General features: G+C 40.7%; 1 protein-coding gene across 1 annotated transcript; it reads left to right on the top strand.

Moving 5' to 3' along the window:
* Positions 1–6,397: 6,397 nt before the first annotated feature.
* On the top strand, positions 6,398–16,992 carry LOC132971951 (cytochrome P450 2J6-like). Its single transcript, XM_061034784.1, has 7 exons — positions 6,398–6,690; positions 8,667–8,829; positions 8,946–9,095; positions 9,410–9,570; positions 15,105–15,281; positions 15,397–15,535; positions 16,802–16,992. The coding sequence occupies exons 1-7, from the start codon at positions 6,490–6,492 to the stop codon at positions 16,990–16,992; spliced, it is 1,182 nt and encodes a 393-aa protein (XP_060890767.1). The 5' UTR covers positions 6,398–6,489.
* Positions 16,993–17,995: the final 1,003 nt, after the last annotated feature.

Genomic DNA, 17,995 nt, shown 5'->3' with positions numbered 1-17,995 from the left:
GCCCTTCCCCCCATACCAGTGAGGGTCTGTGCTCCTCATTCTCTCTGCATCTAGTAGACATACCAGAGCTCAACCCTCTGACTTCTCTGAGAGTCTGAAAGTACCTTGGGGAGAAATGCTGGATTCGCCTGTAGGACCACTCCTGCATCCTCTGGTAGGAACCTGCAGAGGTCCGCATGAATGGAGAGAGCCTGACGCTCTCCAATTCGCCTGGCGGAGGCCAGTGCCAGCAGTAGGCCAGCCTTAAGAGATAGCCACTTCAAGTCGACAGAATCCAGGGGCTCGAACGGAGTACATCCAGAGCCTTTAGAACCAGCTCTAAATCCCAAGGCAGGAGAGAAGCACCTGGCGATGCAAATTGTCAGAGGAAGATGGCAACCTTGTGTCCCAATTCCTCAAGGGGGCCAGAAGACATATTGGCCATCATTGTGCCACCTGCTTCTTCATCAACTGTGCCATGACAGATGAAACAAGCTGCAGTTCAGAAAAGATGCGCATATCATATCCTACATCCAGCTCACTTGCCAGCCGCCGATGATACAGCACCAATATGAATCCTGTATTAGCAAGCTGCGCCTAAACTGCCATTGCCCTTTGTACCTTAACTATTAGGCATCCAACATTTCTGCATCCCTTCATTAGGCAGCTAGGTTTCCCCAGCACAGAGCCTGATGGGAACATGAGGGCTGCAACGATCTCATCCAATGGCAGCAGTGCCGCACAGCCAACCTTTGCTCGACTCTGCATAGCAGACACCTGTCTACTTGAGGTAGAGAATTTGAATGGATCGGTGGGTTTGGAAAACCCAGCCTGCATCAACTCCTCCATATCTGGGAGGAGAGGCAACAGAAATGGCACTGGCTGTGCCTCCATACCCTCATCAAAGCATGTTGGTGCAGGTGCCTTTCCTATTGTGGTAGCTACATCCAATGCCTGGGCTGCCCCCCCAATCAGCTCTCTGAATAGGCTGAGCTCACTGCCCCTTTCTACCTCCTCATTTGCCGAGGCAGCCTCCTCTAGCACATCCACATAGACCTCTTCATCTTCCTCTTCAGTCTCAATATTTAAATCAGGCAACATCGACCTGAAAGTGGGGACAGGAAGGGGGTTCCTGGAGCCACAGCCAGGCTCTGCCCTTTTGAGGCGCTTGCCAGGACCCAGCAAACTTCTTGTAAAGCTTCTAGATACCAATAAAAATTAAATTGAAAAAAAAAAATACATTTGTGTTTTTTGTGATAATTTTATTATATTATTCACTTGTAAATATCTAGATTTAGATATTAAGATTTATTTTTGGGCTCTTTTATGCCTTTAATGGAGCGATAGGACAGTGGATAGAGTCAGAAATGGGGGAGAGAGAGTAGGGAATGACATGCGGGAAAGGAGCCAAAGGCTGGATTTGAACCCGGGCCGCCTGCTTGGAGGACCATAGCCTCCAAGCGCTCTCAGTCGACAACAGAACAACTTTTGGAACAGGAGGACGAGACCTGACAAAAGTTTAAATAAATAAATAAATGTATAAATGAATATTGGAATAAATAAAAGAATGAATAAATAATTAATTAAATGCGTGAATAAATAAATAAAAACTGGTAGATAAATGGGACATAAATAATTAAACGTCTTAAATTTATTTCTACATTTATTTATTTCCACATTTATTTATTTCTACATTTATTTATTTCCACATTTATTCATTTCTACATTTATTTATTTCCATATTTATTTATTTCCACATTTATTTATTTATACATTTATTTATTTCCACATTTATTCATTTCTACATTTATTTATTTCCATATTTATTTATTTCTACATTTATTTATTTCCACATTTACTCATTTATACATTTATTTATTTCTACATTTCTGTGTCCGTATGCTAATGAGGTAGGAGGGACTAAGGTCAGTCTCATTCAGGATTGGTCAACTAAGCGATCCAGTCAGATCTATTCCTAGCGAGACTTCCTGTTGACATGATTAGTGATCATAATTCAAATGAAAAAGCTCCTTTTAAAATGAAAATACAGTAACAGAAACGCGTTTTAATTTTCAGAATATAGGCGCATTATTTGACCTATATTTAAAATGAGTATTCAGTCATCCAGTTTGCATTATACTTTTACTCTCTTATGTATGCATATTGTATGACATCATTCAAACTTGCCATGCTAAAAAGTGATCATAATTCAAACCAACTCGAAAACGAAATGGCAAAGTGGACGGTGCAGGAAAGTGACGTCAGACTCCAGCTCCCAGGCAGGGGAACATAATATTTACAGTCTATGAGGAGAGCGGGCAGAACGCGCACTACGATGGGTGGCGGGGTGAATCTTTAAACCTTGAATGGGTGAGGCTAGCGTGTTATTCCATTGAGTTGGTTAGTTTTGGCTCAGCATTTTTGAAGGCCAATTTCGTACTTGAGAACTAATCGAGGTTGGCCATCAGATTAGTTTAAAATTGGAGATTGAAGCATCAAAATACTTTAAAAAATATTTTTCCATTTTGATCCACTCAGCCCCTGGACGACGACGCAAACCAACCCCGACAGCCATCGCCTTGCATCAGCATCTTGAAAGCTACAGACCCGAACTTCTATCCGGCTGACTACGGCAGCTGCTTGGGTAGCGGACCTGTGCTGGATGACCCGAAAGAGAGCCATTTGATCTAGACCATTTGGGAGAAGTTCGAGAAGAAAACACAAAGTAAGGATGTCTTTTCTGAGCAGCTGTTGAGAGATCAAAGTGGTCGTGTCGCATTCAGAATCCAAGTCCAAATTTAATCCCAAAATTAGTTTATTAACTTCTTCTCCCGTGATCGTTTGCTGATTAAGTCATTCAAAACAATATCATGTTTTATCTTGTTACTAAACATATAATTTCACCATACGAATTAAGAGCTAGAATTCAAGATATAATATTATAATGTCATATACATTATAATTGCATTATCACGGTCATAAGAATCTTTATCTATATCTGTTTAAATTCAGAACTTTGCCTTTGTGTTTCCTGGTTTAAAACATCTTGAAAACTCACTCTTATGATACGAGATTGACCGATTAGCTAATCAGCTGTGTGACTTTCTCCATGACAACAGTTTATTTGAGGAGTTCCAGTCAGGATTTAGAGTCCACCATAGCACTGAGACTGCACTAGTTAGAGTTACAAACGACCTACTTCTAGCTTCAGACAGGGGACTTCTCTCTGTGCTCGTCTTGTTGGATCTTAGTGCTGCTTTTGACACTATTGACCATCAGATCCTGTTGTACAGACTGGAACATTTGCTTGGAATTGCAGGGACTGCTTTAAGTTGGTTTGAATCCTATGAAGAAATAAGGTTAGTGGCTCAGAAGGACTATTTTTTAAAGAATAAGTAGTGAAAGAGAGATGTAAACCTGAGCTTCCTGAGTAAAATCTATCCTCGACTGAACGGTGGGGTCGATCCACAAAATTCTCAGCCTGTGTCACGATAGCATCCTTCACAGCCTTGTATCCAGACACACACACACCATCTTTTCTCTGCCGAGACGAATGCTGAATACACTTCCATAAATGTCAGCCAGCTGTGGACAACACATCAATGATTAAACACTTATGAACCACAAACCCTGTGAACATTTGAACTGAATGTTTCTAAAAACCAAAGAACTGATCTTTGACTTCAGACACAAGAGAGAGGCAACCATGGAGTGCATCATTCGCTACGGTAATGTGGAAAAAAGTATGTTCATACAAACACTTTGATATCCGATATGTATTGGTGGGGTATTTGGATGACCAACTTAAATATAGCGGCGAGACGCTGCGTCTCCACCAGTCCGCCCCGGCTCCTCGTCCTCACCGCCGCCGACAGGCAGGCCGCTGGCCGCTGCCAGCTCGTGCTGGGGTGGACTGGTATTGTCAGTGCTCTCACTGTTTGCCTATGGACACAGACATAGAGTCTGTTTTCTGACAGGAAATTCCAAGATGCCAATTCCTTCTGGAAGAAATCTCTGAATCTGTTGAGGAAATGGTCTTATGTGTTGAAGTAAATATGTCTGTAAATAGAGGACCTTAGTGGGAGTGCCCTGCGGTGCCCTGCGGTGCTGTGCATTCTGGGAGTTGGTGTCTTTCATCCACATGAGCCAAAAAGACACTTTCTGCCTTTTCTCAACCAAGAAGACAAACTTCAAAATGTATTTCACATTTCTATTACATCTATGACCCAATGTCAATACAGATTCATGTTTCAACGGGTGAAGTATCCCTTTAACTTTGATTTCAACTCTGAGTCCATTGTAAAGTAGGGGCAACAGAGAGTTACCCTTTGAAGGACACTGCATTAATTCTCAGAAAGTCCTATAATTCTGTTGTTTATATCAGTCTTTCATTGAGAGTCTCCTTTATTTCTCCTTTATCTTCTGGTTTCACAGGCTTTCAGTAAACAACAAAAGCAGTCTGAACAGCATTGTTAAATCTGTTCTAAGATTACCAGTGTGAAACAGAGATAACCAACAGATCCTCCAAAAGGCTGAAAGTATTTTGGCTTCTTCTGGTCATGTGCTTCTTACATTTTCTCTGTTGCCATCAGGACATTGTTTTTATCTTTCACCTGTCTGTAAAACTAACCGTTATCCCCTCTGCAATCAAATTACTGATAGGTTTCATTTATTAAGTGCATTTTTGTAAAAGAGCTAAATATTCTAAATAATAAATCTCAATTTTTTTAAACATTTTTCTAACATTTAAATTAAACATTTAGAAATGGAGCAATTAAGCAATTATATCACAAGTTCACCTTTGATACATTGAATTTACACAAACTGTAAGATTTCACCTTTGTTTTAAGCCTTACCTTGGTAATATACTTGTCTGGATGTTCACTGTCCACACTGAGAATATTCCCCACAATCGGAAAAGCCCATGGTCCTGGAGGATAATTAGGAGGATTCCGGTTTTTGAGATAGTCTGCTATTATGAAGAAAATAATAAGAAACAGAAATAGCCCCTTGAGGTCTAAACTCAGTAAAAAATCATAAAGCCACATTGTTAAAATGAGAGAGGCCAGCAGCAGGAGGAAGACTTCCTATGTTCTAACTTGAAGCACTTATGGCTTCCAAATTCCTGTCAAATATTGATTAACAGATGGTCTACTCACTAAGCGACTACACTCTATATCAGGGGTCTCCAACAGGTAGCTCGGGAGCTACTGGTAGCTGTTAAAAATAAAAATAAAAATCTGACGACGGTAAATGCACCTCTTCCCACTATTCATATATTTGGCCCATAAAAACAAGTATGAAGTACTAATATTTTTCTTGGACATTGATGTGAATTTAAGATTATTGATAAGCATTGGCTTATTGCAATTTCACACATGTACAAACAGTAGCTTAATTCAGCTGAGCTATGTAAATAAATGCAAGCGATTTGATGCAAGTAGCCCTTGGCCACTTTCATTTTTTTGAAAGTAGCTCTCAGATGAAAAAAGGTTGGAGACCCCTGCTCTATACATTACTGAACAGGTTGAGATTAGGGTAAAACAATCTGATTGTACAAAGAGGAGCATGGTTACACAACTTGGAGCAGCCACGCCTACTTTCCCTTGTCAAAACAGGCCTTTCTCACAGACAAATGTAGAAATAACATATTATCATGAAAGACCAAAATAATAATATGGCAATCACTACTGAAAAAACAGCAATCACAGCCCAGTAATATTATCTAACACACCTTAATGGCCAAAACCAATCTGCACTTGAGTGACTTTAGACTCTGATTAGATAATGTAAACAGAATTAAGCCAACAATACAAAGTGCAGTGTGAACAAAAGGTATCTGCCTTGTCCTGTGTACTCAGAAATACAGGCTAAAAGTCAAGTTGTGTTTCGCAACACAGCTCTGACATTTAGCATCATTGATCTTTGGACAGGAAGCTCCTTCTAGCACCAGACTTTTCAAATTATATTCAACTGGGGTGACTTATGTTTAATAAAGGTTTCATTCAATAAGTATCAAGAACACTGTGGAACATTACTAGATATTAAATACTGTGGCTCAGTGGTAGAGTCGATAGTGTCTCAACTGGAAGGTCTGGGGTTTGATCCCCAGCTCCTACAGCCTACATACCATCTCAAGTCCATTTACCAAAAGTGTTCTGCCAGATGTGAATTTGTCTCAGGGCTCCTAAAAGTGTCTTCTAAATCTTGTAAATTTGTTTTTGTCGTTGGTAAACGTTTTGATTGCTTGTGTAACTTTATTTTATGAAACCTTAAAGTGTTTTCCAAAATGTAAATTTTTCCCATGCTTTGTAAAAAAAAAGTTTTTCTCACTGAAGGATGAATGCACACTGTTTTTATTTTGAAGGAAACAAGCACAAACAGGAAATGATAATTTAATATCAACCTATCGTATAACGTTTCTTCTTGACTGAACTTTTAACCTGTGCGGACTTAACTCTCTTCAGTCCCTGATGCACTGTAAATAAGCAGACAACTAAAAGTCAACAGATGGAGGCCATAAAAAGTCTGCTTGGATTTGAGTGGATGGACGGAGTAAGTATTGTGATATTTCTGTGTGTTTTTGTGCAGCTGGCTGATATTTTGAAGAACAGAGTCCCGTCAAGCTTTCCTCCTGGACCGTGGGCTCTCCCATTGATCGGAGACCTTCATCGCATTAACGCCAGCAGGATCCACGTGCAGCTCTCAGAGGTTTGTAGAGGCCATTCATACATCACTGTCCAGTGAAACATCTGATCATTGAAATATAAAATATTTAAATATATACCTTTTTTCGCATTTGAACACTTTCTAAAATTAAATATTACTCTTTCCTGACTGACTTTGTTTTGCACTTTCTTCGTCTAAAATAATGTCAGCAATAAACATGATTACTGTGGATGAGGACGAAGAATTCACAAGAAAAAATAATCTATTTAAGGTTTGCTATTCAGCAGCTTTAGACAAAGTTCAAATGTTAAATTTAGATAATCATTCACTTTCAAGCAGTGAAACCCCTGTATCTTCCCTGAGCCTCCGGGGCTCAGGGAAGATACACAATAACAATCAGTTTGCAAAACCATCCTAATGGTTACTATTACATGTGCATTCATTTGCAGTTTTCTGTATTCTGTTTTGCAACAATTTCATATTGAATTGTGTGCATTTTTGTGACGGGAAACGTATATAAAAAATAAATGTTCTCATTTAAATAATGAATCACATGTACTGTAGGTCCTGCATGAATTTGACATTTTAGCAAGATTTAAAGTCCCTTCATTCAATTAAAAATAATAACACAAGCATAAGAACCCAAAAATGAACAAAACACCACAACAACAAAGCATCCCACGGATAAGACACCAAACCAACAACCACAAAACCCCAACATTAGAGCCCAAACAAAAACCAGACCCACATCAGAACCCAAACATCATATAAGACTGCGGACAAATAATTAGGCCTATTAGAACCCAAACATCATAAGAACCTGAACACCATAAGAACTCAAACATCATAAGAATCAGCAGAATCCAAACATCATAAGAACCCAAACATCATAAGAACCTGAACACCATTAGAACCCAAACATCATAAGAATCCAACAGTCAGCAGAACCCAAACAAAAACCAGACCCACATCAGAATCCAAACATCATATAAGAACGCGGACAAATTATTAGGCCTATTAGAACCCAAACATCATAAGAACCTGAACACCATTAGAACCCAAACATCATAAGAACCCAACAGTCAGCAGAACCCCCCAAAAAAACAGACAAACGTCAGAACCCAAATATCATATAAGAACCCAAAAATCAGCAAAACTCAGACATCATAAGAACCTGAACACCATTATAACCCAAACATTATCAGAACACAAACATTATCAAAACCAGAACATCATAATAACACAAACAACATAAGAACCCAAACATTATAAGAACTCAAACATCCTAAAAACCTGAGCATCATAAGAACCCAAACATCAGCAGAACCCAAACATCATCAGAACTCAAACATCATCAAAACCAAAACATTATAATAACACCAACATCATCGGAAACCAAACAAATAATCAAAACCTAAACATCATCAGAAACCAACCATCATAAGAACCCAAACATCATTAGAACCCAAACAACATCAAAACACAAAAATCAGCAGAACTCATACATATGAATCCAAACACTATAAGAACTGTAATGCTTAATTTTCTCACGCTCTTCTATCGAGACAAGTCTTAAACGCTCAAAAAACTCATTAAAGTGCATGAGAACACAAGACAGTACACATCTATTAAATAAGACAATAAGACAAGTACAGCACACACTTCACATGGTGCAACTACAGGTTGATCTATGGCACCTAGCATGGGCTCGTCTGCTAGCACATTTATTGTTCATAAAACCAAACTTTTAGCTTACTCAAACATCAAAACTGCATTGTCATGAAAGTCTTTACGTGTCAGTAAGTTATTTCAGACATGTTGGCTTTGTTTATGACCATAAAAATACCTGGAAAAAAGGAATAATAATTGATTCTGATTCTGTTATGTTTCCTTATTAAGAATTTAGTAGAAGTTATTCTAAACTATTAGTGCATAACTTTTTCACTTGTCACAACAGCCGGGTGAGTGTTTGTGGTGTCATGGTTCCACCTGAACACCTGTCTGCTCTGTGTTCTCAGTTTGCAGAGAAATATGGAAAGATTTTCAGCCTGCGGCTCTTTGGTGGAAGAGTTGTGGTCATCAATGGATACAAGCTTGTGAGGGAGGCCCTGGTCCAAAAAGGGGAGGACTACGTCGATCGCCCCGTCATACCTATTTTTTATGCAATGATGGGGGACAAGGGTACTGCTTTTGCATTGCGTGACTGGTTGTATTTATGCATATATTACCATCGAGCTTGTTGTTAAATTCTTATTCCTTAATGTGTTCAGTATAATGTGTTTGTGTGTCTCTAAAAGGTCTGGTGATGTCAAACAGCAATCCATGGAAGCAACAGAGGAGATTCGCTCTTCATACTCTCAGGAACTTTGGAGTGGGCAAGAAGACCCTGGAGCCATCCATCCAGCAGGAGGGCCAATATCTCACCGAGGCTCTTGCCAATCACAAAGGCAATAAAAAAATCATAGCAGCAACTGACAAGAATACAATCCTGAACTAGTCTTGTAGTCCTGTTTTCCTCCCTTTGTCTTTAGTTATCATTAAATAATCTTGTGGTAAACATTATCTTTAAACTTTGACACACACAAAACCAAGCAACAAAGGATCATAAACCATATAACACATCTGGTATCAACCTGATGATAATCTATTGTTACAAGTTTATTGACAACTTGGCACAGCAGTGACTTAAATACATATTTAAATAAGGTCTGTGTCTTCTTCTTTTTCACAACTCTGTCTACATTTTCTCTTTACCTGACAGGACAGCCTATGAATGCTCAGCCACTGATAATCAGTGCTGTGTCCAACATTATCAACTGCCTTGTGTTTGGACATCGCTACGAGTACACTGACAAGAAGTACCTGAGTATTCTTCAAGAATTCAAAGAGGTCGTGTTCTTACAGGGAAGTTCAAGTGTACAGGTGAGTCACTTTGTAAACTCTTTTTAAAGATCTATATTGGGCTTTTTATGCCTTTATTTAATGAAAGGACAGTGGACATGGTCAAGAAATCAGGGAGAGAAACAGTGGGGAAAGAGATGGAGGAATAGAGCCATAAGGCTGCCTGCCCTCGAGGACCACAGCCTCTGGACATGGGGCAAGCGCACCAACCACCATGCCATACCCATCATACTGTAAACAAGATGCATTGCACACCGTTACTAATACCAAAACTTCATAAACAACATGAAATTGAACAAACAGAAGGGAAGGGCATTACAATTAAGGGTACATTTTAGGTTGCAGCCCATAATGTATCGTGTAATTATTTAGAGGCTACAGTGTAATCTTTTGTACCCCTGTCATACGTACAAAAACATACATCAAGTGTAGGTAATGGTCCAGGTACTAGTTTGATAATACGCATTAACTATTGCAACTCCTGGCAGGTCTTCCTGCATGCACTATCAAACCCCTGCAGAGGATCCATCCAGGTCTACACTCCCTTGCGCCATTCAATCTGCAGAGTCCCTGTGCACCTTTAAGGAAAGGCTAAAGACCCAGCTCTTTATGAACACCAACAAACTTAATGACAATGATGATGATGATATTTAGGATGCTTTTGATGCTGGTTAGAACTCTCAAGAAGAGCTGTTGATGAAGAAAAATAAAAATAATAATAAATGAAACAAATGGGGGAAGAAGAAAAAAAAAGTATACATATATATATATATATATATATATATATATATACATATCAATTTCAATCAATTTTTATTTGTATAGCGTCAACTCATAACAAGTGTTATCTCGAGACACTTTACAAGAAGCAGGTAAAAGACCTTACTTATTGTTATGTTACAAAAAGCAGGCCGCCAACCCACGATCCGGTGGGGAGGGGGTAGTGGTGGGGTGGGGGTTGTTCTGGCAGGCCGTCAACCGACGATCTTGAGGAGCATAGGAGAGCTCAAGAGCTCCCAGGAAAGTAGGTGGTTAGTGACTGAGATTTATAGATAGATACATGCAGTAATATGATGTACTGTATATGCACAGATATATATATATATGGATATCTATATTATATATATATTACAATAACAAGAGATTATGAAAATAATTACAAATAAAAAAGGTAAGTAACCAAGAGTTCAGGCAGTAAAGTGTAACAGCTTTTCTGCTTTATTAAGGGTTGAATACAGGTTGATTACGGTCCAAATAAGTCCATATAGGCCTCTTTGCAGAGGCTGTGCTTTCTCTACTCCAATATAGGTTAAGAAGGGTCCCATATTTTATAAAATGAAGAGGGTTTGTCCTTGAGCCAGTAGGTCATGGCCTCCAGGGGTATGAGTTCTATTATACTTCGTAACCACATTGAGAGCTGAGCAGGTTTGTCAGAGATCCACTGAAGTAAGATGCACCTTCTAGCACCAAACAAAAGAACATCAAGGAGTTTCAACATGTTGGGTTTAATATTAATTGCAGAATATAAACCAAGAATACAAGAAACTGGCTTAAGATCTAAGTTTTTACCAAACATTACAGAAATGTCTTTACAAACATTTACCCAAAACGTTTTGATGAAAGGACAATTGAAGATACAATGGAAGTATGTCCCTTCTATAACAATAATAAATAATTAATTCTGTGGATTAAAGGCAAAAAGTTGGCTTTATAAAGAAAGAGAGGGATGGAGTAATTTATATATACCCAGATAAACAAACCCAGAATTGGACCATCAGAAAGGGGCAGAGCTATATGATGTCCAAATGGTATTAAGAGTTAGGAGCATAGCCTCTAATTTTGCGTAATCAATTTTATAGCCTGAGAACCTCCCAAAATTTTTGATGATTTCAATGGAGACTTCTGGGTTGCTTAAAGGGATACTTCACCCATTAGCATTAATCTTTGTATCATTACAAACGTTGTAGTATTTTTGAATGGTCGTGCATCCCTCCCTCATTTTCCCCTGAGATAGGAAATCTTTGTATTTCTGAGTCTGAAAAGGAGCTTCCAGTGACGCAGAATTATGATTTTTGCGTCACTGGAAGCTGTTGCAGTTAGCAGGGTAAAACTACAACGCTAGTTCCTCATATCTTTGACCACTGAAGCTACAGACCAATCACAGATCAGTGGGTGGGAACTCACTCCCAGAATCGAAACATAACGTCCGCCATATTGCTTGGAAGCTATGCTAACAGGCTCTATGGAGAAAGCTGATAATCTCCGGGCTTGCGGCCGCCAGGGGCTGGCCGCAACACAAGACCGGCCTGTCGGCAGCAACCGTCTCGCGGCTGTATTGCTATATTGCCGCCGCTGCCAGCTCAGCAGCCGAGACATAAGGCCTGTCTGCGGTGGTGAGGACGAGGAGCCGGGGCCGGCTCGAGCTGGGGCCGACTGGTAGTGTCGGTGCTCTCACTGTTTGTCTATGGACACAGACATAGAGTCTGTTTTCTGCCAGGAAATTCCAAGATCAATTCTGGAAGAAATCTCTGAATCAGTTGAGGAAATGGTCTTATGTGTTGAAGTAAATCTGTCTGTAAATGTTTTTATTACTATATTTCTACTGCTATACTGTATATTTTGGAGAAACTGTATCGATCAAATTTCCCTCTGGGATTAATGAAGTATTTCTGATTCTGAACAAGAGGACCTTAGTGGGAGTGCATTCTGGGATTGGTGTCTTTCATCAACATGAGTCAAAAAGACACTTTTTGCCTTTTCACGGCCAAGAAGGAACCAACTTCAAAATGTATTTCACATTTCTACTACATCTATGACCCAATGTCAATACAGATTCATGTTTCAACAGGTGAAGTATCCCTTTAAGAATAACAACAAGAGATTTTGTGCTTATGGGGACCTATATCAATACTTGTCACCAGAGAATCGCTCCGTATCACCTCTGCCAAAGGCTCTATTGCGAGAGCAAACAAAAGCGGGAGACAGGACACCCCTGGTGGGTGCCATGCCCAACCTGAAATGTAGGGGACTTCCAGCCATTTATAAGAACTGATGCTTATAAATGGGGAGTCATATAAAAGAGAAATCCATTTAATAAAGTTATCTCCCAGGTCAAATTTGGAAAGAACATTCAAGAGATAAGGCCACTCAACTCTATCAAAAGCCTTTTCTCAATCAAGGGAAACCACGATAGCCTTAGCTTTCAAATTAGTGCCACACTGGGTAAGGTTCAGCAACCTCCTAACATTTTGATTTTGGCCTACGATGAAGCCAGTCTGAACTACTGAAATCAGGTCTGGAAGAATGTTTTCTAATCGTCTAGCCAGAATTTTTGCTATACGCTTTCTGTTGACATCAAGCAGGGCAATTGGTCTATATGAGGAGCAATCCTCTGGTGGTCTGCCCTTTTCAAAATTAATGAAATGTTGGTGTCCATCATAGTTATGTTGTTGTTGACGATGTAAGGATGTGATTTTTTTTGTGCTCTGTCTCTAGTCACTTCCTGTCAGCACCTGTGTGTCCGATTGGACTTAAAGCTGTTTGTTTGCACTTCCTGATGTTGTTTGCTCCTCTCTAGATCCGTGCTTGTGTTTTTCTTACTCTTTGATGTTAGTAACATTGGATAAAAGTGTCTGCTAAATCAATTGTGATATTTGGAGAATGGCACCCCAAAAGAGTGGACTGCTCCTTCCAGGTGTGGAGTGAGCCTCTGCCTCAGCAAAGGAGTTGAAGTATCTTGAGTCTTTGGGCAGCTGTGGCCCAGTTGGTAGAGTTGGTGGTCTCTCAACCGGAAGGTCAAGGGTTCAATCCCCAGCTACTGCAGCCACATGTCCGATGTGTCCTTGGGCAAGACCCTTAACCCCGAAATTACTCCTGCTGCTTCGTCGGCGGCGTATGAATGTGTATAAATGGGATTAGTTACTTCTGATGGTCTCACTACACAGCAGCCTCTACCATCAGTGTGCGAATGTGTAGGTGTGACATGCGGTGTAAAAGCGCTTTAAGTAGTCAGAAGACTAGAAAATAAATATACAAGCTCAAGTCCATTTACCATTTTGTGTACGGGTAAAATGGATTGCAGCATTAATGCGAGCATTGCGTAGAACTGTCATGGTGAAGAGGGAGCTGAGTCTGAAGGCAAAGCTTCCCAGGTTGATCTTTGCTCCAACTACAAACTGTAAATATTATATATTAAATACAGACTATGGTTCCAACCCTCACCTGTGGTCAGGAGTTTTGTGAAGTGACCTAAAGAATTAGAACTGGACTACAAATGGACTTTCCTCTGGAGGGTGGCTGGGCTCAGCCTTGGAGAGAGGATGAGCAGCTCTGACATCCGAAGGGAGCTCGGAGTAGGGCAGCTGCTCCTTTGCATCGGAAGGAGGAGCCAGTTGAGGTGGTTAGGGCATCTGATTAAGATGCTTCCAGGCTGGGCTGTTCTCCATCAGCTGCAGAGAAAGAAAACCTCTGAAGAAGGGAAGTAAAAAAGAGGAATATTTCCATTTTGGCCAGTGTCTCCCCGATACACACGCTTCCCTGAGGAAACACAGATCGACCAGTGAGGTGATTGAACACAAGACATTTGTTCATTTGTTTTTTAATATTGCTGCAGCTCAGAGTCTGTAACAAGCACAGACTATTGTAAGACACTGACACTGATCCTGTCCCAGATATGGCCCAGGCACATCCAAATGGGCAACTGGGAGGATTTCGGCCAATGGTTGTGTAGCATGTTCGTTAAACAGAGTGTAAAAAATTATAATTTTTAGTGGACTGCTTAAGGGATTATATATCCCGTCTGGCCTGGGAACACCTGTGAATCCCCCAGGAGGAGCTGGAAAACGTTGGGAAGAAGGAAGTCTGGGGCGACTTGCTTGCTGCCACTGCGACCCAACCCTGGATAACTTCAAGAAAATTAATGGATGGATTGATGGAAATTGAAGAATAGTTCGGGGAACAAGATGACTATTTTGATGAGACAAAAAAGAAAAGGTTCCTCATAAATGCTTCAATGAAATTAAAACCATTCAGTACTGAAACCTTTGGAGTTCCATTTAAAAGACAATGCTACTCAAACAAACATTATATATTGCAATAAATTCATATCTGATCTTATGGATGTGGCAAGGGGCAATAAGGGTTGGTGACCCTACAAAAATCTAACTGACCCTACAACGCCACCTGGGGAATTTCACCCCAGGAAATATGTAAACACATTAATCAGACAAAAGCAACACAGGTTCAACAACTGAATCAAGACAGAGACGTGGTTCCAAAAGAAAATGTAAATTTAATGATTACTGAGACTGCTCCCACTACAATCGATATCAGTTGCTAGCCTGTTTGCACTATTTTTTCTCCATCTTCTTTACATCAGAGCAACCATCAACACATTTCAGTGGAATTAAACTCTTTGGGTAGATAATAAACCACCAACAGGTTTCTGGAGCACACGTCCACAATGTTTTGTCTCATCTACAACGGCCTGCACCTTTGACTTGTTTAGGTTTCAAACTACCTCATGCTTAACTGATTACTGCCTCCATAATCTGTAGATTTATAACACGTTCCCCTGGCTGATGAAGTGGCTGCCTGGATCTCACAACAAGATTTTAACTATGTTCAAAAGGATCGTTGACTTTGTTGAAATCAAGATCAAAGAACACAGAGATAGTCTAGACCCGTCCTCACCAAGAGACTACATCGACTGCTTCCTCACAGAGATGGGAGAGGTAAAAGTGTACATGTTTGGAGGTCTTTGTGGTAAATTTTGTGTGTGTTGTGTTTGCATATTGTAATTGAATATGCAAACTTGTACTTGACACTGTCTTTTTGTTTTATTGATAGAGAGACGACAAAGATTCTAGTTTTGATATCGAGAATTTGTGTTCTTGCACTCTGGACCTGTTTGCTGCTGGAACTGAAACTACTACCACTACTCTACACTGGGGACTGCTGTACATGATCTACTACCCTCAAATACAAGGTGTGTGTGTGTGTGTGATAGTGTTTAAGTCATATATGTCCTCTCCCATGCCTGCTTAGTTTTGTAAAAGTTTTAGCAGGACTTTATAGTATCAGAATTCTTCAACAGGATAAGTCAGTTCGTCTCTCAGCTGAAAAGACGGGTTCAACCGGAAAGTTGGGGGCAGCAGTAGCTGAGTCCGTAGGGACTTGTGTTAGGAACCACAGGGTGGCCAGTTTAAGTCCCAATGCGGACCATAATATGGAAGTTGGTCTGGTAGCTGGTGATGAGCAAGAGTACTGCAGAGGTGCCCTTGAGCAAGGCACCAAACCCCCAACAGCTCTGGTGCGCTCCCAGCCGCACTCTGACTTCTCTCCACTAATGATGTCCACAGGTCACTATGCATGCGTGTGATTCAGGCCTATGTGTGTGAGAAGCATGTCTCTTAATAACAGAGTGTAAACCAGAATTTCCCTCAGGGATTAATGAAGTATATCAAATTGTATATATTGTAATATATCAACATGTCCGATGTGTCCTTGGGCAAGACACTTAACCCCAAGTTGCTCCCGCTGCTTATGAATGTGTATGAATGGATGAGTTAATACTGAAGTACTCTTTACACAGCAGCCTCTACCATCAGTGTGTGAATGGATGAGTTAATACTGACGGACTCTTTACTCAGCAGACTCTGCCATCAGTGTGTGAATGTGTATGAATGGATGAGTTAATACTGATGGACTCTTTACTCAGCAGTCTCTACCATCAGTGTGTGAATGTGTATGAATGGATGAGTTAATACTGATGGACTCTTTACTCAGCAGCCTCTACCATCAGTGTGTGAATGTGTATGAATGGATGAGTTAATACTGATGGACTCTTTACTCAGCAGTCTCTACCATCAGTGTGTGAATGTGTATGAATGGATGAGTTAATACTGATGGACTCTTTACTCAGCAGCCTCTACCATCAGTGTATGAATGTGTATGAATGTATGAGTTAATACTGAAGTACTCTTTACACAGCAGCCTCTACCATCAGTGTGTGAATGGATAAGTTAATACTGATGGACTCTTTACTCAGCAGCCTCTACCATCAGTGTGTGAATGTGTATGAATGGATGAGTTAATACTGATGGAGTCTTTACTCAGCAGCCTCTACCATCAGTGTGTGAATGTGTAGGTATGACCTGCGGTGTAAAAGAGCTTTGAGTCGTCAGAAGGAAAAAAAAGTAAATTTCCAGTTTATCTGGTCAAATTACTTGTTTTATGTTTTCCCTGTATACAGAGAGAGTCCAGGCTGAGATAGACGCTGTGATTGGTTCATCCAGAGCGCCCTTTCTAAATGACAAAGAAGACATGCCCTATACTAACGCAGTCGTTCATGAGATCCAGAGAATGGCCAACATCCTTCCCCTTAATGTGGCCCGCATGGCAACCAAGGACACAACACTCGACAAGTACACAATCGGTACGTGATGCACATTGTAGCATTCTGCTGATAATCAGTCCTGTTGTTATGTTAGTATGGATTATCAAATGTCCTTCATAAATGCTGTTTCCTCAGGGCACCATCATCATGCCCACCCTGAACTCGGTTCTTCACGATGAGACGATGTGGGAAACTCCACACTCCTTCAACCCTCAACACTTTCTGGATCGGGACGGCCAGTTTAGGAAGAGAGAGGCCTTCCTTTCTCAGCAGGTTGGTCAGTTGTTACAACTCCATCAAAGCAACATAAAAGTGGCGTCAGTAGAAATATTCGTGACAGTCCGTAAACACCCCTCCTTCTGGGCTCAACACCTCCAGAATCGCTATCACTGCCGGTTAAGTGTGAGCGTTTGCTGCTTGTTCCTACACTGCAAGCAACCAGAGATTATCGAGGCCCGGACACACCATGGAGATTGTCGGCCGTCGGTCCTAGTTGGACCGTGTTTTTGTATCAAAACAATGGTTTATATACAGTATATCCGCATTCTTCTCCGTCCTCTTCCGGTTTCTCCTTTTTGGAATGACGATTACAGACTACCGCTGCCTGCTGGCATGGAGAGTTATTTCCTCTCACACATGCACAGAACTTATGCCTTTGGCTGTAGTCTTTACGGTGTGTTCAAGTGCAACTTTTCGGCCAAGACAAAGGCGACGTGAGGCGAAGCCGCAGGCGGCCTTCGTTGCCACTAGTTTCTTGCCATCTGCTTGGTGTGTCAGGGCCTTTACATTTGTTGTAATGGAAAAGACGATTATTTAGCACGCTAGCACAGCTGTGTTTGGCACATGCCTGTCCAACAGAAAGCAGACCAACTCCAACTCAAGCTTCACACTTACTTTGCAATGAGCTTCACTGTGATTATGTTTTCTCTTCTTTGCTGCTACTTCCACGTCCGTCTTATTCGCCGGTTTCACTGGCGTACAAACGCTGAATTGTATCCACTCCTAAACTTTCATTGGCTGGGGGTAACATAACATCTCCCCGCCCAGAAA

The sequence above is a fragment of the Labrus mixtus genome, chromosome 3, assembly GCF_963584025.1.
Source record: "Labrus mixtus chromosome 3, fLabMix1.1, whole genome shotgun sequence".
Taxonomy (NCBI): Eukaryota; Metazoa; Chordata; class Actinopteri; order Labriformes; family Labridae; genus Labrus; species Labrus mixtus.
The sequence above is the reverse complement of the archived record's forward strand: the minus strand, read 5'-3'. Positions and strand labels throughout refer to the sequence as shown.

What these genes read in the sequence shown, in the direction of transcription:
- LOC132971951 (XM_061034784.1), top strand. Translation starts at nt 6,490, where the DNA reads ATGGAGGCCATAAAAAGTCTGCTTGGATTTGAGTGGATGGACGGAGTA. An exon ending in AGGGAAGTTCAAGTGTACAG is followed by an intron (nt 9,571 to 15,104) that starts GTGAGTCACTTT and finishes CATAATCTGTAG; the next exon opens with ATTTATAACACGTTCCCCTG. An exon ending in CTACTACCCTCAAATACAAG is followed by an intron (nt 15,536 to 16,801) that starts GTGTGTGTGTGT and finishes CCCTGTATACAG; the next exon opens with AGAGAGTCCAGGCTGAGATA.